Below are 18,041 nucleotides of genomic sequence, written 5' to 3'. Positions count from 1 at the left end.
ACCACCCACTACTTCCCCATTTCAGCCCAGTCCTATCGCGAGAGATAGGGAGCATCCAGCTTGATCATCGCCGGCCGAGCCGCCTTGCCAGTAACCCGAGAGCAAGTAGGAGGCTTGGGGACGAAGGTAAGTGTGGCTGTGGTGGGTGTTAGCTCCCTTGTTTCTGAGCGGGTAGGTAGAGACGTTGGGCGGTCGCTAACCCGTTTGAAAACGCCTACGCAGCTCAACCTGGAGCTTGAGAATCAGAACCATAAAGATTCTTAGTCCGTTGCCCGCATAGCCCAGATACCTCGTTGAGGAGAGTCGGGGGTGGACTTCCCGGGACCGGTCTTGTAATCCGCAGGCGAACACGACGACCCTTCTCCGACTCTTTTTAGAGTGTGACGCATCTCGGCACCCCGGCCCAGCCAATATGCCTCCTCCTCCCTCGAGACGGCCGTCATGGCGGAGTAATCCACGTCTGAGCCGCACACCCAACCCATCTCCCATTACATGTATACACTTACACACGCAATCCCATCCATCCATTCCATCCACCCCCTCACACTAACGCCTCCCAAACCCCGCAGGCGGCGCGGCCCCAAAGCCCGGCGGCACCCCCCCCGGAGGCGGCATGAACCCCGGCGGGGGGATCGGCGCGCCAGGCGGCGGCACCCCACCCGCGCCCGCAAACCCGCCCGGTGGCGGCGGCGGCATGCCGGGATACATCGCTGGCGGCTGCTGCCCACCAGGGCCACCGGGCGGCGGACCACCACCAGGCGGACCCCCCGCGGGGGGGAAGCCCGACGGTGGGGGGTGGTGCGGGAAACCGCCGACGGGCCCGCCGAAGCCGGCGTGGCTCGGTGGCGGGCGTGCGGGGAGGCCTGAGGGCGCGGGCGGGAGGCTGGCGGAGCCGACCATGGGTGGCGGTGCGCGTTGGGGGGGTGCAGAGCCGCCGAAGGAGGGGGGTGGTTGTTGGGGGGGGCCGGCGCGGCCACCCATGCCGGCGGGCCCGGGGGGGAGGGCGCCGTAGGGGGCGGGCGAGGGCATGCCGGCGGTGAGGGGGGTGATGGGGGGGATGGTGGCGGAGGGGTCGATGGTGCCTGCGGCCGGGCCGGTTGGGGGCGCGCCGGCTGCTGCTGCGGATGCGGCGGACATGTGGAAGGCGGGCGGGAGGACTTGTTGTTCGGGGACGATGTTGTGCTTCTTGCCCTCGGCGGCGAGCTTGCGCTCGGCCTCGTCGCCGTGGCGCTCGCCCTTGCCGTCCTTCTTGTAGGCGTACTCGACGGTGATGGACTTGCTCAGCAGGTACTGGCCGTTCATGGTGGAGACGGCGGCGTCGCTGGCCTCGAAGGAGTCGAAGCTGACGAAGCCGTAGCCCTTGGAGATGTTGTTGTCGTCGCGCACGATGTTGGGCTGGCGCAGGATCTGGCCGAACTGGCTGAAGGTGTCGTAGAGGATCTTCTCGTCGACTTGGGGATCGAGGTTGTTGATGAATAGCTCGGCGCCAATGTCGACCGTCTTCTGCTTGTCGGCGCTCGCCTTGTTGACGCGGATGGGCTTGCCCCAGATGCGGATGCCGTTGAGGACCTTGGAGGCGTACTCGGCCGAGGCGGGGGTATCGAACTCGACGAAGCCGTATCCTTGATGGGTTTGCGAGACACGATCCTGCGGCATGTGAACCTGGCGCACGGGGCCGACCTGGGTCATGAGCTCCGAGAGCAGCTCCTGGGTGAAGCGCTCGTCGATGTTGCCGACGTAGACCGTCGCATCCTTGTTTTGCTCCCTGAAAACGTGAGTAGAGGTTCTTGTTAAGAAGGAAATTTAATCTTTGGCTCACCAATGCTTTGACATTTTGGCGGTAGAATATCGAATACCGGCACTGTTGCGCTGGTTTGTGTTTGAAGATGCAACTTCAATAAATTTAGACCAGTCGCGAAAGCAGCACCAAAGCATCACCGCGGTTGAAGCTTGGCGGAGTTTTCTGTGGCGCGAAGCTGCACGGGCGGTTTGCAGGGGTCCTGTGCTGAGAGGTCGCCATGCCAAGGCCAACTTCGCGACCGCCCAAAAATCGATTCTGCCGCAACCCATCATCACCCACGTTGCGACCATCGAGACCCGTCGCCCACACCACGATTCCCCACAAGACAACAGGTACATCACCTCGCGCGCCATCATTCTACACGGGTCTCTAACAAGACAAGCAGTCCCGACATCCCCAGGAATCGCCTTTCAATATGTTCGCCCTTTCTGAAGAGTCTAAGGTTCGCCGAGTCCCCCCTCCTCGACGCTGACAGGGCAGTGACTAACATACTGGAAATAGGAGCGCATTGGCAAGATCATTGAGATCTCGCGCGTTGCCATTCACTAGTACGTTTGGATTGATTCGACGGCCCCGGGATACGGGATACTGACCCATAGCAGTGGCTATCTGCCTCTAATCCTCTACCTTGGTATGTCAACGTCCACGACGGCCTCTTCGACTTGAGACAAGCTCGCTGACTCCCGTATCCACAGGCTACACTCGCAGCGACCCCAGGCCATCCGTCATCCGGTATGTTTGACGCCGAAGTGCGCTTCCAGCTCGACCGCCATTAACTTTAGCCGCAGCCTTCTTTCCCCGCTCTCTTAAACATCACACCACGATGAACTCGCTATTACACGCATTGTATCAATACAACAACGACCGGCAGCCGACCTAAAATGGAGGGCGCTGTGACATGACGACTGGGGCAGACGGGGGTGGGAATGGTCGGGGATAGGAACTGGACCGCAGGATACCATGACCAAAACTGTAACAATATTCTAATAACGGACCAACTCCACAATGACGACTGAGCCATAAACAAAATGCCTCGATTGTAAGCTACATTCAATGGGTTGTTTTGTGTACCGTACTTCGTATCGCACCGCATATCTCGGGTTTCCCGGGCGGCGGGCCATTTCGCTCGTTCGGCATTTCTTTTGTTCGGCCGAAGGTGGCCGGGGCCGGGATGTTTACTCAAGCCCTTGCGTCATAGTTTACAATCTTTTTCTAAGCGCTGACAATTGCGACCACCATCAACATGCGCAACCCCTTGTAAAAGAGAATACCTCCCTTTTTCTACCAGACATGTAGCGACAACCACCAACGTCTCTATGACGAAATCCAAAGATGCGGGCCTCTCCCCCGCCCTCGTCGAGACGGTCGCCGGGCTCTCGGCCGGTTCCATGGCCACCCTGATCGTCCACCCCCTCGACATCGTCAAGACGCGCATGCAGAGTGTGTGCCCTACGATCCCATTTCGCCATTGACCAACCTCTATAGAGTTGCAAGTAACTAACCCCCCTCACCAGTCTACCGCACCGCCCTCTCCACCTCCACCACCGCCTCCCCGCCCACAACCGTCTCCCTCATCCGCACCCTCGCCCGCACCGACCGCCCGCTCGCCGCCCTCTACCGCGGCCTGACCCCCAACCTCGTCGGCAACGCAACAAGTTGGGCCTCCTTCTTCTTCTTCAAATCCCGCCTCGAGCGCGCCATCGCCCACCTCCGGCCCCTCCCCCCCGGAACCACCACCCCCCCAACCAACCCAACCAACCCAACAACCCCGCAGGAAACAACCGCCCAAATCAAGCAGCGCCTCACCCCCCTCGATTTCTTCGCCGCCTCCCTCGGCGCCGGCGCCCTCACCCAGGTCCTCACCAACCCGATCTGGGTGCTCAAGACCCGCATGCTGTCCTCCGACCGCGCCGCCGCGGGCGCCTACCCCTCCATGTGGGCCGGCGCCGCCCGCCTGCTGCGCGAGGAAGGCCCGCGCGGCTTCTACCGCGGGCTCGCGGTCGGCATGCTCGCGGTCAGTCATGGGGCCGTGCAGTTTGCGGTCTATGATCCGGCGAGGCGGTTGTATGTCGCGAGGAGGGGGGGGCGGGTGGAGGGGAGGGGTGGTGGTGGTGGTGGTGGTGGTGGTGGTGGTGGGGTTGGGGGTGGTGCTGGTGCTGGTGCTGGGGGGGAGGGTGTGGTGTCGAATGAGGCGACGGTTGTGTTATCGACTGCGTCGAAGCTTGTTGCTGGTGCTGCTACGTACCCGTTGCAGGTGTTGAGAAGCCGGCTGCAGCAGCATGATGCTGAGGCGCAGTTCGGGAGGGGGTTGTCTGGGGTGGTGAGGAAGTTATGGCGGGAGGAGGGCGTGAGGGGGTTCTATCGGGGTGTTATGCCTGGTGTTGTTCGGGTGCTGCCCGCGACGTGGGTCACGTTTCTGGTGTACGAGAATGTAAAGTATTATTTACCCCGGTGGGTGCAGGGCGGGGAGGGGAAAGCGATCTTCTAGACTAGACGGCGGCGTTCTGTGAGGATATCCTGTGATGATAGACATGTCATCTTTAAACAACTTTGGGTTTCGTGTGAGCGGAAAACTGTGTGGAAACCAGCTCCGTCAACTGCCCGCTTAGTCTATTCGTATTTATCTCCGTCCCATGTCTCGTTCGGAGGCAGGGCCTGTACCCGTTGAGGGGATCAAAGCGAGAAACGACTAAAGTTTCAGTTGGGGATTGTTCCCTAGGCGGACACCAGAGTCGCTGAGGAAGGGATGCTATCCGCAGACTCCTGCCATCCATTCGTTGAATGTTCACAGCCAGGAGCGCAAGGTAATGGGGACAACCCTCACGAGAGAAGACGTATTGGTCAGGAGCCAACACTTATACACTGACAACCGGGGAAGAGATTAGTCCCAGGAGACTCCAACATTCTATTCCGTCAAGTCCACCAGAATATATCGTCATCAGGGTTGTGTCGCAGCACGACGAATTAGCTAGGGTTTTTAATTCTTTGTACATATGCGTACCAGAATGGCTATGCCATCTTCTATCAAGAGATTTGGTCTCGAATAGTATCCCTCCTTTTGCAGGAACCAACAGTTGTCTACTAGCTTCGTAAACACTCGAGAAGTCGAATATGTGCGATTCCAAACTCAAAAGATAGATAGATGTAAGCAACATCGAGTCAAAATATTAAGTTACAATACAGTTAACACACCAAACTCTCAGACTCAACACCTGAAGTTATCATATCAAATACACCAAGTAACCACGGTAAGCCAACATACATATAATCCTTTTTTATCCATTATTTCGAGCCCTCATAGCAAATGTATCATATCAACCTCGTGGAGGCTTAAACTGGGTTTCTGGGTTCTATCACCCCAGAGACAACAACCATACGCTTGCAAGGCAAGAGAGACTTCATCACCTGGACAGCATCCGAAACCGAATCGCAAACAGAGGCTAGAGACGAACAGACTAATCGTTAACTATGATGCTTGTGTCAAGACGCGTAGCAATATGTTTTTTAGGAGATATCTCCTCAAGTCTCAACGGGCACAGTCAGTACCCAACCCGCTCACATCCTACTTCACAGTCAAGTTCACGGCAACACAGGGACTCGCACTGTCATAACACCACCACACCACCCCATCATTCAACGACGACGTCCATGTTGCCCCCATATCATCATCTCCCCCTCCTCTACCCTCTGGCTCCAGAAGTTTGTCAGTTCTCGCCACGTGCTTCATCACCATCGCAGCCCGGCCCGGGGCAACACGCGGGTTCTAAATGAGGTCATCTCACAACGCCCACGCTATCGAAAACCCCCCTCGCCACGCCGTCGGAGCAAGGTTTCCAAAACCCCCCCACCAATCCCGTTTGTCACCCACCAGAACATGGACTGTTGTTCACTCACCAACAATCAGGCCATTCCTTCGAGTTACTCGTTCCCAAAACAAGGCACGCGCGAGTATCTTGATGAGCAGCCAATATTTCCAAATATCCAGGCACCACGGTTCGCCCCATCTTCCCGTCCCATAATTAAGATCAGCCAACACCCGAGACACGACAATCCCCCCCGGCTCGGCGCGGTCGATGCCCGAGCACAACCCAACCGATAGTTAACGGTGTGCCCCCCAACAACAGGGCATCGTTAGAGAGGGGGGGGGAGAAAGAGATAGACAGACAGGCAGATGGCGAAAGAGAAAATCACCGAGACGGCCGAGCATCCCGTGGCGGGGTGGCAAGCGATGGAGATAGAAAGAGAGAGAACAAATCATGCAGGCGCCGCCAGACCCGCGTGGCTCGGCCGAATAGGGGATGATCGGACCAACCACCAGCGCGCTCGTCTCGTCGGTCCAGACCGGAGAAACATCAGGCCAGATCGTGCAAGCCATCGCCCCCCAATCTGTGTTGCAGCAGCAGAAGCAGCAGCAGCTGGCACGCAGAAACATGGTCAAGGTTCGGATGCCGGGGGCGGGAAACAGTTACGTTAGAGGAGCCCCCCCCACCTACTCTGGTGTGCGTGTAAGTTGTAGGGATCGGTTGCGAGAGCCACACCCCCTCCACGGGAAGAGAGGGAAATGAGAAAGAGATGAGAGCGCGTGAGAGCGTAGGCAGCCCCGGGAGAGGGGGAGGGAAACCCGGAGCCGGCGCCGGATAACGAGAAAGAGAAGGAGAGAAGCCGACGGGTAAGTCGCCACTACGCTCCCGGCCTCGAAGATCCCATTCCGATCCCCCTCCCGCAGCAGACTAGCTAGCCACATTTCGCCGACCCCTATGTACGACGTAGTTCAACAACCGGAACGGGCAAGTCACTGACAAGCCGGCGAGAGCGGGTGAGAAAGCCGCACTGACGACGGCAGCATTATTCTTCAACGACGACGAAAACGGACATGGTGCCACAAGCCAAAACGAGACATGCAGGAGTAGCCAGCAGCTCAGGGAAGTGCACAGGCTGTCGCGGCAGGCGGCCGCAGCGGCGGGCCGGGCGTCAGACTCAGACCCCCAACTAAGACTCAAGGAAACGATGAATCGTGCAGTTTTTGAAGAGCAAGATTCTGCAGAGAGTCTCACCGCCGCCGTGCGCATATGCAGGTACTGTACAACGCGACAGAGTTTTCCAGCCACTGCGCAGCCGGAGATGCAACTAGAAGAGCGCCGTCGGAACAGTGCATACATAGGGTGGGAGAAAAGAAAGGAAGAGGGATTCAGCCGGCTTAGTGTCATGTACGTACGTGTGTATGTAGGTTGGGCACGTTGGTAGTCAGGGTGCAGTCGAGACCAGACGAGACAGCCCGCCTATCCACATCGGGCTTACAGCATAACTAACTACCTGCGCGTTCTGGACGGAAGACTTCTGCATGTGAGTCTGTCAGGGGCAGGCAGGTTCAGCTGGATCTTGGACGAGTGACAAGAGAGAATAGAGCAGAGGCAGGGCAGAGACAGGGCAAGGAGAGACAGGACGCTCCGCTCGTGTGTTTCACTGTACGATATGTCTAATGCATCGGAGGGGGCATCCGGCAGACTTGGGCCGCCGTCTGGGTCTCTCCCGTCAAGAGCCGAAGGAAGAAAAGAGTAACTCGAGCCAACCGGGACGCCCTCGGAGTCCGTGAGGTTCTCCGCATCGGAGCGGAATAAGTCTAGCTAGGTACGCAGGCAAGAGCTGTAACGTCACAGCCGCCGGGCCCGCAAGATCCGCGGAGCATGGCTCGGTCGGCCTCCGGCACGCCAGACAAGACGAGGTTTACGTGCGTAGGCACGAATTGCGGAGGGCAAGTCAGCCTCCATGACGGCAATGCGAGAGGCGAGAGAGAGGAGGGCGCGACGCCCAGACCGGGTAGCACTGCCGGACTCAGAGCCACGATCCTCGTCCAGCGGAAACTCACGGACCAGACCAAGCCTTGCCTTCGCTCCCACAGCCGACGCAGCATAGTGTTGTCGATCACCCGGCGGAATATCTCCCACACACGCGTTTCGTTTCGCGGTGGGTAAGACATAGCGCCGAGACGGACGTCAACTCCACTCACTTGAGCTGATTAGCGGCGGGGAGCTGGGCAGTTGACGAAACGGAACTTCAGCAAGCTGGGCTCGAATGATGAGAAAACTTATTAGCGTGCTGTGGGCATGAACAAAAGGGGGAAAGAGGCGAGAATGGGCCAAGACGCTGGACCCTGGAGATCATCTCTTGGCTGTGGATCATCTCGACACCGCCCACGGGGGAGTGTCCTGACACGACCCGCGACAGGGGAGGGGGGATTCCGCCATCGTTTGAGGCTCATCAACGCCATTGCCGCTTTGCTGTGGATACCGCCGTCAGGATAGGCCTGCAATGCTTCGTATCTCGCTCGACATTTCGCAAGGGGAGCCCATGGGAGGAGCTGGGGAAAGAGGGCAGGGGGGGAAAACGGGGAGCCCACTGCGGCTGACGGTTGACGGCTCTGCCCGCCCAGCAAGTGGAGATAGTTGACCATTTCTTCCCGTGCCCGTTAGGGTTTGCAGCTCTGAGCCGCCAGACGTTGACGACTCTTGCTGCAACCCCCACTAGGAACGTGCCCGGTCCGTTGGCGGCGGTAAGAGGTTGATGGGAGGGCTCTTTGGGCCATTGGGGGAACGACCGAGAGCCCCGGCCGATCTCCATTCTCCAGGGTTAACGGACGTCTTGGCCGCCACTGCCGATTATTGAACAGATTTTCGGGAGCCATCTTGACCAATCCGGGGTAAAATTCAGGGATGAGATGTTGACGGCCCAGATCGGGGGCCATTGGGCGGAGGCTGGCAGGCTGGATAAGGGAGGCCCATTGGATGCGGCTCCCAAGGAAATTTTCCGTGGACCCTGGTTGAACAGCCCGCAGCGGACTGTAACCGTGCTCCATCAAGTCGGCGACGCCTTCAGCGCTCGGGGACCTGGAGATGCTCAAGACAGAGAGAGCCATTGTCCAACGGGGATAGTGAGTGCTGTCACACGCAGCACAACATGCTCCGTGCCCAGATGCAGGTACCGAGTGCGGAGGCGGCGTTGTGATTGTCCGGGAACCTGCCGGATCTCGGAGTACAGCTGCAGTCATCAGCTACCGGGATCGTCCGGTAAGTTCGAATCCAAGGGGCCGACATATCGGCATTCAGCCGCGCCGCCTCGCGCGGGTACGAGCAGATGCGGGCGGAGATGCAAATGCTGAATCTGCTGCCGGTGGCGCTGGTGTTACCATTTGTCCTTCCATCCCAATTTGCTGGATGGTGCTCCCAGAAGGCCATGGCTCGTGTTGTGTCCCCGAGTCTCAGCCGACTTGGGAGTGACACATGCATCCTCGAACTAACAGTGGATGGACTTCTGCTCTGAGATTTTGATCAAACCGGTAACGCCCCGTTACACCGGGAGTCTGGGGATCTGTGTGTTGCACTGACGTTGGCCAGGGACGAGGAAGAGAGGTCAGACATGGTAAGGGTCCCCGGAGCCGTCCCACTAAGGGCCGCCCGGACGAGTCTGTGCCCCCGTGTTGCCTCGAGCGAGATTTCCGATGTTCGTACCCGTGCGTCTTTCGCGATAAGATCTTGTAGATGTTCCCGCTCCCTCAACCCGCTGGCTGGGCCGGAACAGACAGAGCCAATAGTTACCGTCTCGCCCGCCGCCGCCGGTATCGCTCAAGGCAAAACACGCAATCCGCGCTAGGCGCATTGTGCCATGCAACTCCTTTCGCAGCTTTTTTTTGGGGGGGGGGGGGGGGGGGGGGGGGGGTTTCGTTTCGAGGCCGTCAGGGTACACACATACATCCAACTTCTCCCCCCCCCCCACCGAGGAAGTTGGGGGGGAGAGAGGATTTGCGGATGGCTGCAACATGGGCTTGCCAATCCTCTGCCCGAAGCCGATGACGAGTTGACCATGCACACTGCAGAGCAGAGGTGATCTGCTGTGGGACATCGCCGTGGATGTGACATTGGCCTCATGACAACATCCCTTGTCCAATACAATGGCGCAGAGCCGGGGGGGATGTGGTGGTGGTGGTTGTTGTTGTTGTTGTTGTTTTGCCGTGGCGTATCGCAGACAAGGTGGCCCGGCTGCGGAGGAGCTGATCTCTCAGTGGCAGCCCTTTTGGTCGAGGCCCTCTTTCAGCCCCTCCCCAGAGTAATGACAGGCCTGCCTCGTGGCATCTGTAGCGAGGTTGGACGTCTGAAACCGGCAAGCCGTGGCTGAACCTTGAAATGAAGTCAGGGAGAGGCTATGTCTTTACAACCAAGCCGACCCTGCCTGTTTCCCCCACTACGGCTCAACCCCCACCGTTGGGAAAACTGGCGATGGATGCGGTCTCTCGCGCAACGGTGCGAGACCAAACGTCCAAACCCCTCACCGCTTCTCCGAGGCGCAAAAAATGAACATGCTCGATGAGTGGCGGCTGACCCGCGGACATGGAACGGGGACGTGTGATGGAGGGCGAAACGCGGCGGCGGGTGACATTCACCCACCATGATCAGGATAGAGGACCAGGTTTAAGAGCCTTAGCGCGGATTTTCCGAAGCAGCGGCTGTAACCGATGGCAACTGGCAACCGAGCTTGGTAGCCAATCGCGGGCTTGAGTCCGGGAAGCACACCTCGTGGCCAGCTCGTTTCAAGGGCAGAAACCCCCAACTTCGGGGACCGACGCCATCCCCCATCAATATATCTTGGCAGTAAGCGGAACGGCGTGAACGGTTAGCCCATGATGCCATTGAGACCGGTGACTTGCCCACGGGGAGCATCTCGTGATGACGAGGTGGTGACGGAGGGGCGGAGGGCGAGGGAAGATCGCTGTCGGATCAGCTTGCCAAGAGCTGTCGGCAAAGGCTGCTTGCAGGAAAAAGATGCAGGAAAAAGATGAAATGAGATCAAGATGCGAATGAAACATTCAAAGTTCGTTCGAATTGCCAAAGCTGGCATGCTACTATTTTTTTTCGTTGCGGAGAAATGGAGACACGGAGACGAGACGGCGAGAATGGGACCTGGCGACATGCTTTGAGTGCCAATGATGCCAGTGGTGCCAGTGGCCTGAGTTCAGTACCCAGAAACTGGAGAATGGCGACTGGAGGCTGGGATTGGGAGCATGGCATGGCATGGATGGGGGATGGGGATTGCCACTCCGCCAGTGGAGGAAAAGTCCAAGGACTGGAGACAACAGACGGAAAGAGGGAAGGAACGGTGTGGGGCCTTCCCTCCCTTCCCGTTCCGTACCGTCCCAAAGTCCACTTGCCGTTGCAACCTACCTTGAGGGTAGGGAGCCCCCACGTCGCGAAATTACAACGACAAGCGAATATCTGCACCTCGCCGACACTCTTCCCCTCTGCCTGGTAATAAAACTCTTCCTGGCCGATATTCGTCCTTCAAACGATGCCCAAAACACTCCGACAGAGGATGGGGAACGGTCGACAAACACCCGCCGCTGCCTAAAGCCGTTGTAGTTGGAGCATGTACATTACTTGTACATGCACTTTCATCGTGTTAGTCAATTCGGTGCCACGAAGCGGCATCGCGCCCACCTCCAGTGTAGAATCTGGCACGGGATTTTTGACGGCGGCCAATTGACTGTGGAAGATTACCCCGAGCCTGACACGGGGGATCTCCCGCAACCAGAGCACTGGTAACTCTCAACAAGCAAGGCGGCGGCGCTACCCCTGAAACAGAAATGAGGGAGTGGGGCTGCCGCACTGGGCTTACGTGACAATACGAATATTACCTCGCCTGCATCGACTGAACCTAACGGCCTACCAGGTTCTAGGAACAACATACTGCGGAGGTCGTTGAACGTTCGCTGGGGAAAGATTGGAACGGCTCTCTTTCCGCTCTGCCACTGACGGCGTGCCCCCCTCCCCCTTGCTCCTCAGCTTTCCTTCCTCCCCCCCCCCCTTGACCTGACCTTTCTCCTGTGCGATGATGGTTTGGGAATGCGCGCAATCGCCTTCGCTTCGATAGCAATGCTGATTGGTTTCGCTCGGCAGATCGATTTGCCCGAATGCCTCGCTTTCCTTGTCTAGCCGCTATTAGCCTCGTCGGGGAAGCTATCATCGTCGCCGGGAACCTGGACGGACCGCATCGACGGGTCGCTCACTGAAACGGCCTAGACTTCCGGGGTAGCATCGCGGCTCAGATGACGCTGCTCATGATCATGGCGACGGGAGCCACAACGCGAAGGGCAAAAGACTTTGCTGCGCGCTGTTGGCACCAAGCGGGTCCCCCTTGTCGAGACGACCTGCCGCATCTGTCTTGACCTGCAGCTTGCCGGGCAAGCTTGTGGGCAAAGGCGATAGCCCAGATCTGAAGGGCGCTAGCACACGTCTTGCGGCCGGGACCGGCTTCCGGGGCGATCTAAAAATCTCTGGGCTCAGAACTACCGGCTCCGGTTGGCTCCCTTGGGGAAGGGCAGAGCCCACAACCGCGGACCCGGAAACGTGGTGTGGCAAGCGCTGCACGGAATGGGTGCCTTGGTTTGGCAAGGGAGTCCATCGCCGCGAGAGGATGCAACGCCATCATTTGCGAGCTGAAACGAGCTCTATGCACTAAGAATACACAGTATATGTCACTTCCTCCCTCGCCCGGAGACATACCGAGGTGAGATATGACGTTGACGCTCGGATCTATGGGTTGGGTATTGTGTGATGGGGTAGTGAGCGAGATCTCCCTGCGTCCGCTTGAAGTTGGAGGCGGTATGTATGTAGAAAGGGACAAAGATAACAGGAATGGGCCTGCGGCTCCTGCTGCTGCCCGCGAGTTGTCGGAAGCGGGGTCGGCGTGACATGCTGCGAGGTGCACGAGTTGTGATAATTTACATACATACTTGTACGTATCCGTTCGAGGATCCGGGGATTTTCAACCAACGAAAGGGCCACTTCTCCACCAAGTGGGGACCTTCACCGCAGCAACCATGTACGAAGTACACCGTAACTTCATTTGGTGGCCTCTAAAGAAGATCGACGGCAGGATGGAGAGCTGAAATTTGCGAGTTATCGGATTGGGGCATCCGCGACAATCGAAGATTCGAAAGGGCAGAAAGCAATAAGTGGCGATTCCCGCGGCTCATCCACCAGAGAGCTAGGGTGCAGTACCACGAGCGACATACATACCTAGGTAGGTCGGTCGTTAGGTAGTGGAGGACCTTTGGTGTGGCACTACGGGCGAAAATCAAGGAGACGAAGCGAGCTGAAATGGTGGTGGTCCCGACACCCGCCCACCAGGGCCGCATGCACGGTCCACACCGGGATGCATCTCCAGGTCCCCGGGTGCTGCGACAGTGCGGTCAGCAACCGTGGTATTGGGAAACCGAATGCCGCGCCCGGGTTGCTCGATCTGTGTGCTGGCCTGTGCGCCATGTAAAATTACACGACATTCCGACCTCCGCGGCGGGAGGGAGCAGAACGACTGTCGCGAGTTGAGCACGTGCGAGGTGATCAAAAATATCACTGGGCGAATGGGTTTGTCGAGAGATGACGACGACTCTCGGATGCGATAGGTAGGCAGCGGGTCGACCTGGAAGCAAACGGGCGGACGGGCGAGTGGGGGAGAGGGGGGGAGAGAAGATGTGGGCTTTGATTGTTTGATGGATGGGACTTGCCGCGCTGAGAGCCAGAAAAAGGACTTCAGCGAGGGGGGGGAAGTGACAACCCAACACTCTGGAAGGCAAGACCCTCCCACCCCTTCCACAGGAGTCGCCCAATTCGTTGAACGGGGTCTCTGAGTGGCACCCCAAACCCTTGTCGGTGTATTGTGCTGCTACCACACCCTATCTGTGAAAACTTTCCAAGCCCGTCGCCGCTGCCTTCCTCCACGGGGGGCCAGTCAAGTTGAAACCTCTGCACGCAGGCACCGACACTCCAACAAGTCCCTCATGCCGGAGACCCAGGAGGAGTCGAAAATGCCCCCCATGCGCAAGATGTGCCAGAAAGGGCATGCTTGCGAATGCAGCCGATAAGCAACAGGACACGACCGACAATACAACGCTGGGAGATCGAGGAGGGGCGACGAGAGATCTCAACTCGCGCCATCTCGTCGTCATTTCTCCTGCAGGATCGTGTTCCAGCGCCAAGCAGCCGCCTCAAGCAGGTCGCAGCTTGCAGGCTGGCACGCTGGCTTCCACACCACCCTCCTCAACACCATCCGTCGCGACCTCCAGTAAAAAGAAAGGGCGGGAGATGCCGGCAAAAGAGGTCTGGACTGAACACGCCCCCTGGCCCTGGTTCGCCCTCTGCGTCCAGTCCCCTCCCTGCCCGTCGAATGTCTCACTTCTCAACCCCGAAATGGACAAGTCAAGGGCGTCGATGGACGCCTCTCCTCTGCCGCACGCCCTCGATCCATCTGTCCTGGAAGTGTCCTAAACACACCAACCACACCCCCCCCCCCTGGGCAGCCATCAAAGTGGTACATAGGTACATCACTCCAAGATGACCCCGGCTCGTTCTGCCGTGGCTTCAGGCTCCGCTTGTCTGGTGGGGGTCCCGGGGTGGAAGCAAGCCGCGCCCGGGGAGGAGTGAAGATGGACAACATGGGCTCAGTCCAGGGACCTGGACCGTCGCACAGAACCTGCTGGGGCCCCTCTGTTCGATGAGATCTCGGAGGGCCGTGGCGTCCCAGTTGTTTGGCTCGTCCAGATCTCTACCCCCTGCGACGCTGTTAGTTGATATAGTGGCCCTCTCGCCCAACCCAACGCCTCTTGGTCTCATGGTTTTGATCCAGACCCAGCAGAGATCACCACGCCGTCGATAATACATACCTCCGAGTGACCTCTGGTCTTTGCACTTTCCTCATCCCGGATTCTTGTCTCGTTATATTGCTGTCCTCCCCGCCGTTTGTGTGTGCTACGTCCTACATATATTCTCTCCGAACACTCGTCTCTTACCACACGGCCATCATCAAAATGGCCATCGGGAGTTTACCTACAAACCCGGAGAGTTGGGCCCGCTGGCCTTACCCGCAACACGACGGCGCCGACTTCAGCATGACGCCGACCAGCATGATTTCCTATGACTGCCGGACGACAACCACGGCCCATATCCCGCGCCCCGAACTGTCCCAGCATTTCGTTCCAGGCACCTTCAACTCGGCTCCGATGCCCTCCCCACCATCTCCCCACTACCACGCACCTGTTTCCTACGACGGATACAACCCTTACAGCGCACCGGCCATGCTAGATGCACCTTTCAAGCCCCAGGAGTCTATGGAGCGCCTGCAGCCGCGTTGTATGGGGCCTGAACCGGTTGCAAACGGAGGGACTCAAGGGCGTGTCAACAGTTTGCCATTTATCAAGAGGAGCTGTAGCCCGTCGGTCAAGAGCGAGGCCAACTCGACTCTTTCCAGCTCGCCATCTCCCAAGGCCGTCGCCTCCAGCGCGCGGGCGCAATCCTCCCCCGTTCACCAGTTCAACACGGCCATCGACAACGTCATGCGAGTAATCGAGTCCAAGCGTGAGATCCTCGGCCCGTCGGACGAGGTAGAGCTCGTGCAAACGGACGAAGAGAAGAAGGAGGTGGCGAAGGACAACCAGGTATGCTAAGCTATTGGATCCTCCAACCATGACAGCTGATTCTAACCGCCTTCGAAGACACAGCGAGGTCGTGGGAAGGCGAAGCGGAAGCGTTTCTGCTGCGAAATCCCCGGGTGCTCCAAGATGTTCGCCCAGAAGAACAACCTTGACACGCACCGACGATCCCACACTGGCGAAAGCCCTTATGTGAGCAGCTCTTCCCTCCTTCAGTATCAGGTTCGGGATCCTAACGGCATCCAGGTTTGCCCATACTGCCAACGCCGTTTCACACAAAGCGTCAACCTCAAGGTATGGCATCGTCCAACGCAGCTCCAAGAAGTTGATGAGTACTTACACACAGGACAGACACATATCAATCGCCACACCGGAGAAAGACCCTACGAATGTCCCGAGTGTGACAAGTGTTTCCCTCAGCTCTCGAATGTCAAGGCGCACATGAGGACACACATAAGGAGAGAGTTGAGAGCCGTTTGGGTCTGCAGGTTCGCAAACTGCCCCAAGGCCTTTACCGCAAAAGGGAACCTGAAGGTAAATTCATTCTTGTCCGCTCACCCCGCTCATTGCAGCTAACCTCGGAAACAGGCCCACCAGAACACGTACCACGTCGAGGAAATCGAGGCCTTCAATGCTAAACTCGCCGCCATGAAGGACAAGAACATGATATCCGAGGAGGACAAGGAGATGGCCAAGTACCTCGGCGACGTCCACAACCTTGCCAACAAGGGCATCAAAGGCCGCGGCAAGGGCCGCAAGGTCAAGCGGGTCATGATGCTGCACCCGCCGCAGCAACAATCGTCCCCCGCTACGAGCCCCATCAGCGCCGACGGCCACACAGGCCCCTATCCGATGTCACTCCTGCCCCACGCTCTCTCGCATCTCCACATGACCCAGCAGCAGCAGCAACAGCAACAACAACAACAACACCCGACCATGAACCACGGGCTCCCTTACTACGGGGTGAGCAACCCGGCCGCCTACAGCATGAGCAGACCTCCCAACATGCTCTTCGGCTCTCTAAGCATCAACACGCGGGAGCCGTACGTGCACGGTGGCTACGGCATGGACTCGGACCAGCTCAGCGACGCCAGCAGCGTCCACGGCTCTACCCCCGTCATGCACACCTACGAGGATGAGCATGGCCGGGAACTGGCTTTTGGCGAAAGGCTTTACTAAGAATCCATCTCCGGTTCCTGTTCTCTTTTGTCTTGGGGCTGGCTGTTTTGAACACTTTCTGTTTCGCCTACTGTTTGCATTCTCTCCCTCATTACAAAACCTCGAAACTTGTCTTCTGTTTCTTTTTCACGTCATATTATATATCTTGGACCGAAAAGGGGAGGCCAGAATCTGTTCGCGAGCGATAAGGAGAGGTTGTTTTTCATTTTCACGAAACGGCATGGCGGTTGCGGGAGTTTGTATTTTTTCCCCTTTGTCTTGTTTCCCCTCCTTTACTTTTACTATCTCTGTTGTTATATGGGTGTGCAAGCTCTGTTGGTCTTTTTTTTCTCTACGACGGGGATACAGGACGTCAAACCTGACCGAAGGTGGTGGTCAAGGATAAAAAAAAAAGGGGGACGGTGGCGACTTTGATTTTTTGATTAACTGCATCTACCGAGGGACAGCGCTGTATTGGATTCGCATATGAAGGTTATAATGGGCACTGGTTTACACATTAAAGAGGAGGATTTTTTGGGCGGTACATATCGAGCGGCTACGTTTGGGCGGGGGAAACACTGGTATGGAAACTTGGGCGGTGCACACGGGGTGTTGTCTGTACCTTGAGCACTTTGGGTAGTTTAGCTGTGAGAACATGGACATGAGTATTCTTACAGTCCACGCCAAGTCTTGCCCCCTCCATCTGAACTCCTTTGATGTACAGATCTCTGCGTTTCAAGTGATGCAAGATCCGGCAGGTCGCGACTGACCATGGCGATCGAATCCTCCCCCCCTTCTTTCTTTTTGGGTTCCCCTCGTGCCCCCCTCCCACTTGGACGCGCATAATAGCTCACCCCGACCGGGTACACACATGGGACATACCCCGCCCTCGGCCACCCTCCCAGTCACCAGCCTCGAGCCAACCAGATGCCGCGGGGAGAACAGAAGCTGCGTCGTGGTTGGCTGGCTGGCGCCCTCACTGCGAAGCCTCACTTTCGACCTCGCCCCTCCCTCCCCCCCTTCTCGCCTGAGTCGAGCTCGCCTTGCTGCTGAGAGGGGTTAAACCACCTTTGCCGTTAGCGCGTGTAGTCATTTCCGCACTGGGTAAGCTGCCGATCCTCGTTGTCTCGCCCGCCTGGCGCGGCCCTGCCCAAAAACCCTCCACACACCCCTGTTAACCCTGTCAACCCTGACGACCCCAGCTGGGACCAAACTTGGCGATGTACATGCATAGCGAACCCTTGACAGACTTTGGGGACCTGACCTGAACCTTGACGACCCCTTCCTTGACGCCTTTTGGCAGCCAGACCCTGGCACGCCTGGCAGGCTGGCCCCAACCCTTGCCTCAGCCTGTGGAATTGAAAATGCCCGCATCGGTGCTAGCGCCGCGCGCCAGGACTGGCTCACTGGCTGGTGGTTTTGCCGGTTTTTTGCCCCCCCGCCCCCGAGTGGCTTGTTGGCTTTTTTGGGACATGACATGACATGGACAAGCCTTGCTGGAAAAGAGCCATGCGTTTTGGCTCCTGCTTGGTGGGATCTTTTCCGGGGGAGGCGCGGAGGAGGGCTTTTGTTGCGTTCCACTTCCCCGGGCCCGGCGCCGGGGTCTGG

General features: G+C 58.0%; 7 protein-coding genes across 7 annotated transcripts; 4 read left to right on the top strand and 3 right to left on the bottom strand.

Annotated features, from left to right (window-relative positions):
- Positions 1 to 122: 122 nt before the first annotated feature.
- Positions 123 to 1,938, bottom strand: B0H64DRAFT_456662 (uncharacterized protein; the record flags this gene model as incomplete). The annotated part of the gene is made up of 2 exons (XM_062807350.1): positions 123 to 1,765; positions 1,820 to 1,938. 2 exons carry the CDS (start codon positions 1,933 to 1,935, stop codon positions 547 to 549), a joined length of 1,335 nt encoding a protein of 444 aa, XP_062660435.1. The 3' UTR covers positions 123 to 546.
- Positions 1,939 to 2,070: 132 nt separating this feature from the next.
- Positions 2,071 to 4,473, top strand: B0H64DRAFT_456656 (mitochondrial carrier domain-containing protein). Its single transcript, XM_062807349.1, has 6 exons — positions 2,071 to 2,243; positions 2,303 to 2,349; positions 2,404 to 2,432; positions 2,497 to 2,533; positions 3,090 to 3,241; positions 3,316 to 4,473. The coding sequence occupies exons 1-6, from the start codon at positions 2,217 to 2,219 to the stop codon at positions 4,287 to 4,289; spliced, it is 1,266 nt and encodes a 421-aa protein (XP_062660434.1). The 5' UTR covers positions 2,071 to 2,216; the 3' UTR covers positions 4,290 to 4,473.
- A 3,012-nt stretch (positions 4,474 to 7,485) lies between these two features.
- B0H64DRAFT_372341 (uncharacterized protein) lies at positions 7,486 to 9,448 on the top strand (the record flags this gene model as incomplete). The annotated part of the gene is made up of 6 exons (XM_062802223.1): positions 7,486 to 7,769; positions 8,327 to 8,351; positions 8,469 to 8,729; positions 8,837 to 8,865; positions 9,193 to 9,217; positions 9,377 to 9,448. The coding sequence occupies 6 exons, from the start codon at positions 7,486 to 7,488 to the stop codon at positions 9,446 to 9,448; spliced, it is 696 nt and encodes a 231-aa protein (XP_062660433.1).
- A 267-nt stretch (positions 9,449 to 9,715) lies between these two features.
- B0H64DRAFT_390708 (uncharacterized protein) lies at positions 9,716 to 10,082 on the top strand. Its single transcript, XM_062803420.1, has one exon. The coding sequence runs from the start codon at positions 9,722 to 9,724 to the stop codon at positions 9,968 to 9,970; it is 249 nt and encodes an 82-aa protein (XP_062660432.1). The 5' UTR covers positions 9,716 to 9,721; the 3' UTR covers positions 9,971 to 10,082.
- A 1,601-nt stretch (positions 10,083 to 11,683) lies between these two features.
- Positions 11,684 to 12,623, bottom strand: B0H64DRAFT_113436 (uncharacterized protein). The gene is made up of 3 exons (XM_062797832.1): positions 12,352 to 12,623; positions 11,856 to 12,112; positions 11,684 to 11,777 (listed from the first exon to the last, which is right to left on the bottom strand). The coding sequence occupies exons 1-2, from the start codon at positions 12,540 to 12,542 to the stop codon at positions 11,911 to 11,913; spliced, it is 393 nt and encodes a 130-aa protein (XP_062660431.1). The 5' UTR covers positions 12,543 to 12,623; the 3' UTR covers positions 11,684 to 11,777; positions 11,856 to 11,910.
- On the bottom strand, positions 12,527 to 13,077 carry B0H64DRAFT_113420 (uncharacterized protein). The gene has a single exon (XM_062797831.1). The coding sequence runs from the start codon at positions 12,984 to 12,986 to the stop codon at positions 12,705 to 12,707; it is 282 nt and encodes a 93-aa protein (XP_062660430.1). The 5' UTR covers positions 12,987 to 13,077; the 3' UTR covers positions 12,527 to 12,704.
- A 1,343-nt stretch (positions 13,078 to 14,420) lies between these two features.
- On the top strand, positions 14,421 to 16,722 carry B0H64DRAFT_113400 (C2H2 transcription factor). The gene is made up of 5 exons (XM_062797830.1): positions 14,421 to 15,281; positions 15,339 to 15,467; positions 15,522 to 15,569; positions 15,627 to 15,809; positions 15,864 to 16,722. Exons 1-5 carry the CDS (start codon positions 14,655 to 14,657, stop codon positions 16,452 to 16,454), a joined length of 1,578 nt encoding a protein of 525 aa, XP_062660429.1. The 5' UTR covers positions 14,421 to 14,654; the 3' UTR covers positions 16,455 to 16,722.
- Positions 16,723 to 18,041: the final 1,319 nt, after the last annotated feature.

This window comes from Chaetomium fimeti, assembly GCF_033439085.1.
Source record: "Chaetomium fimeti strain CBS 168.71 chromosome Unknown B0H64scaffold_3, whole genome shotgun sequence".
NCBI lineage: Eukaryota > Fungi > Ascomycota > Sordariomycetes > Sordariales > Chaetomiaceae > Chaetomium > Chaetomium fimeti.
The sequence above is the reverse complement of the archived record's forward strand: the minus strand, read 5'-3'. Positions and strand labels throughout refer to the sequence as shown.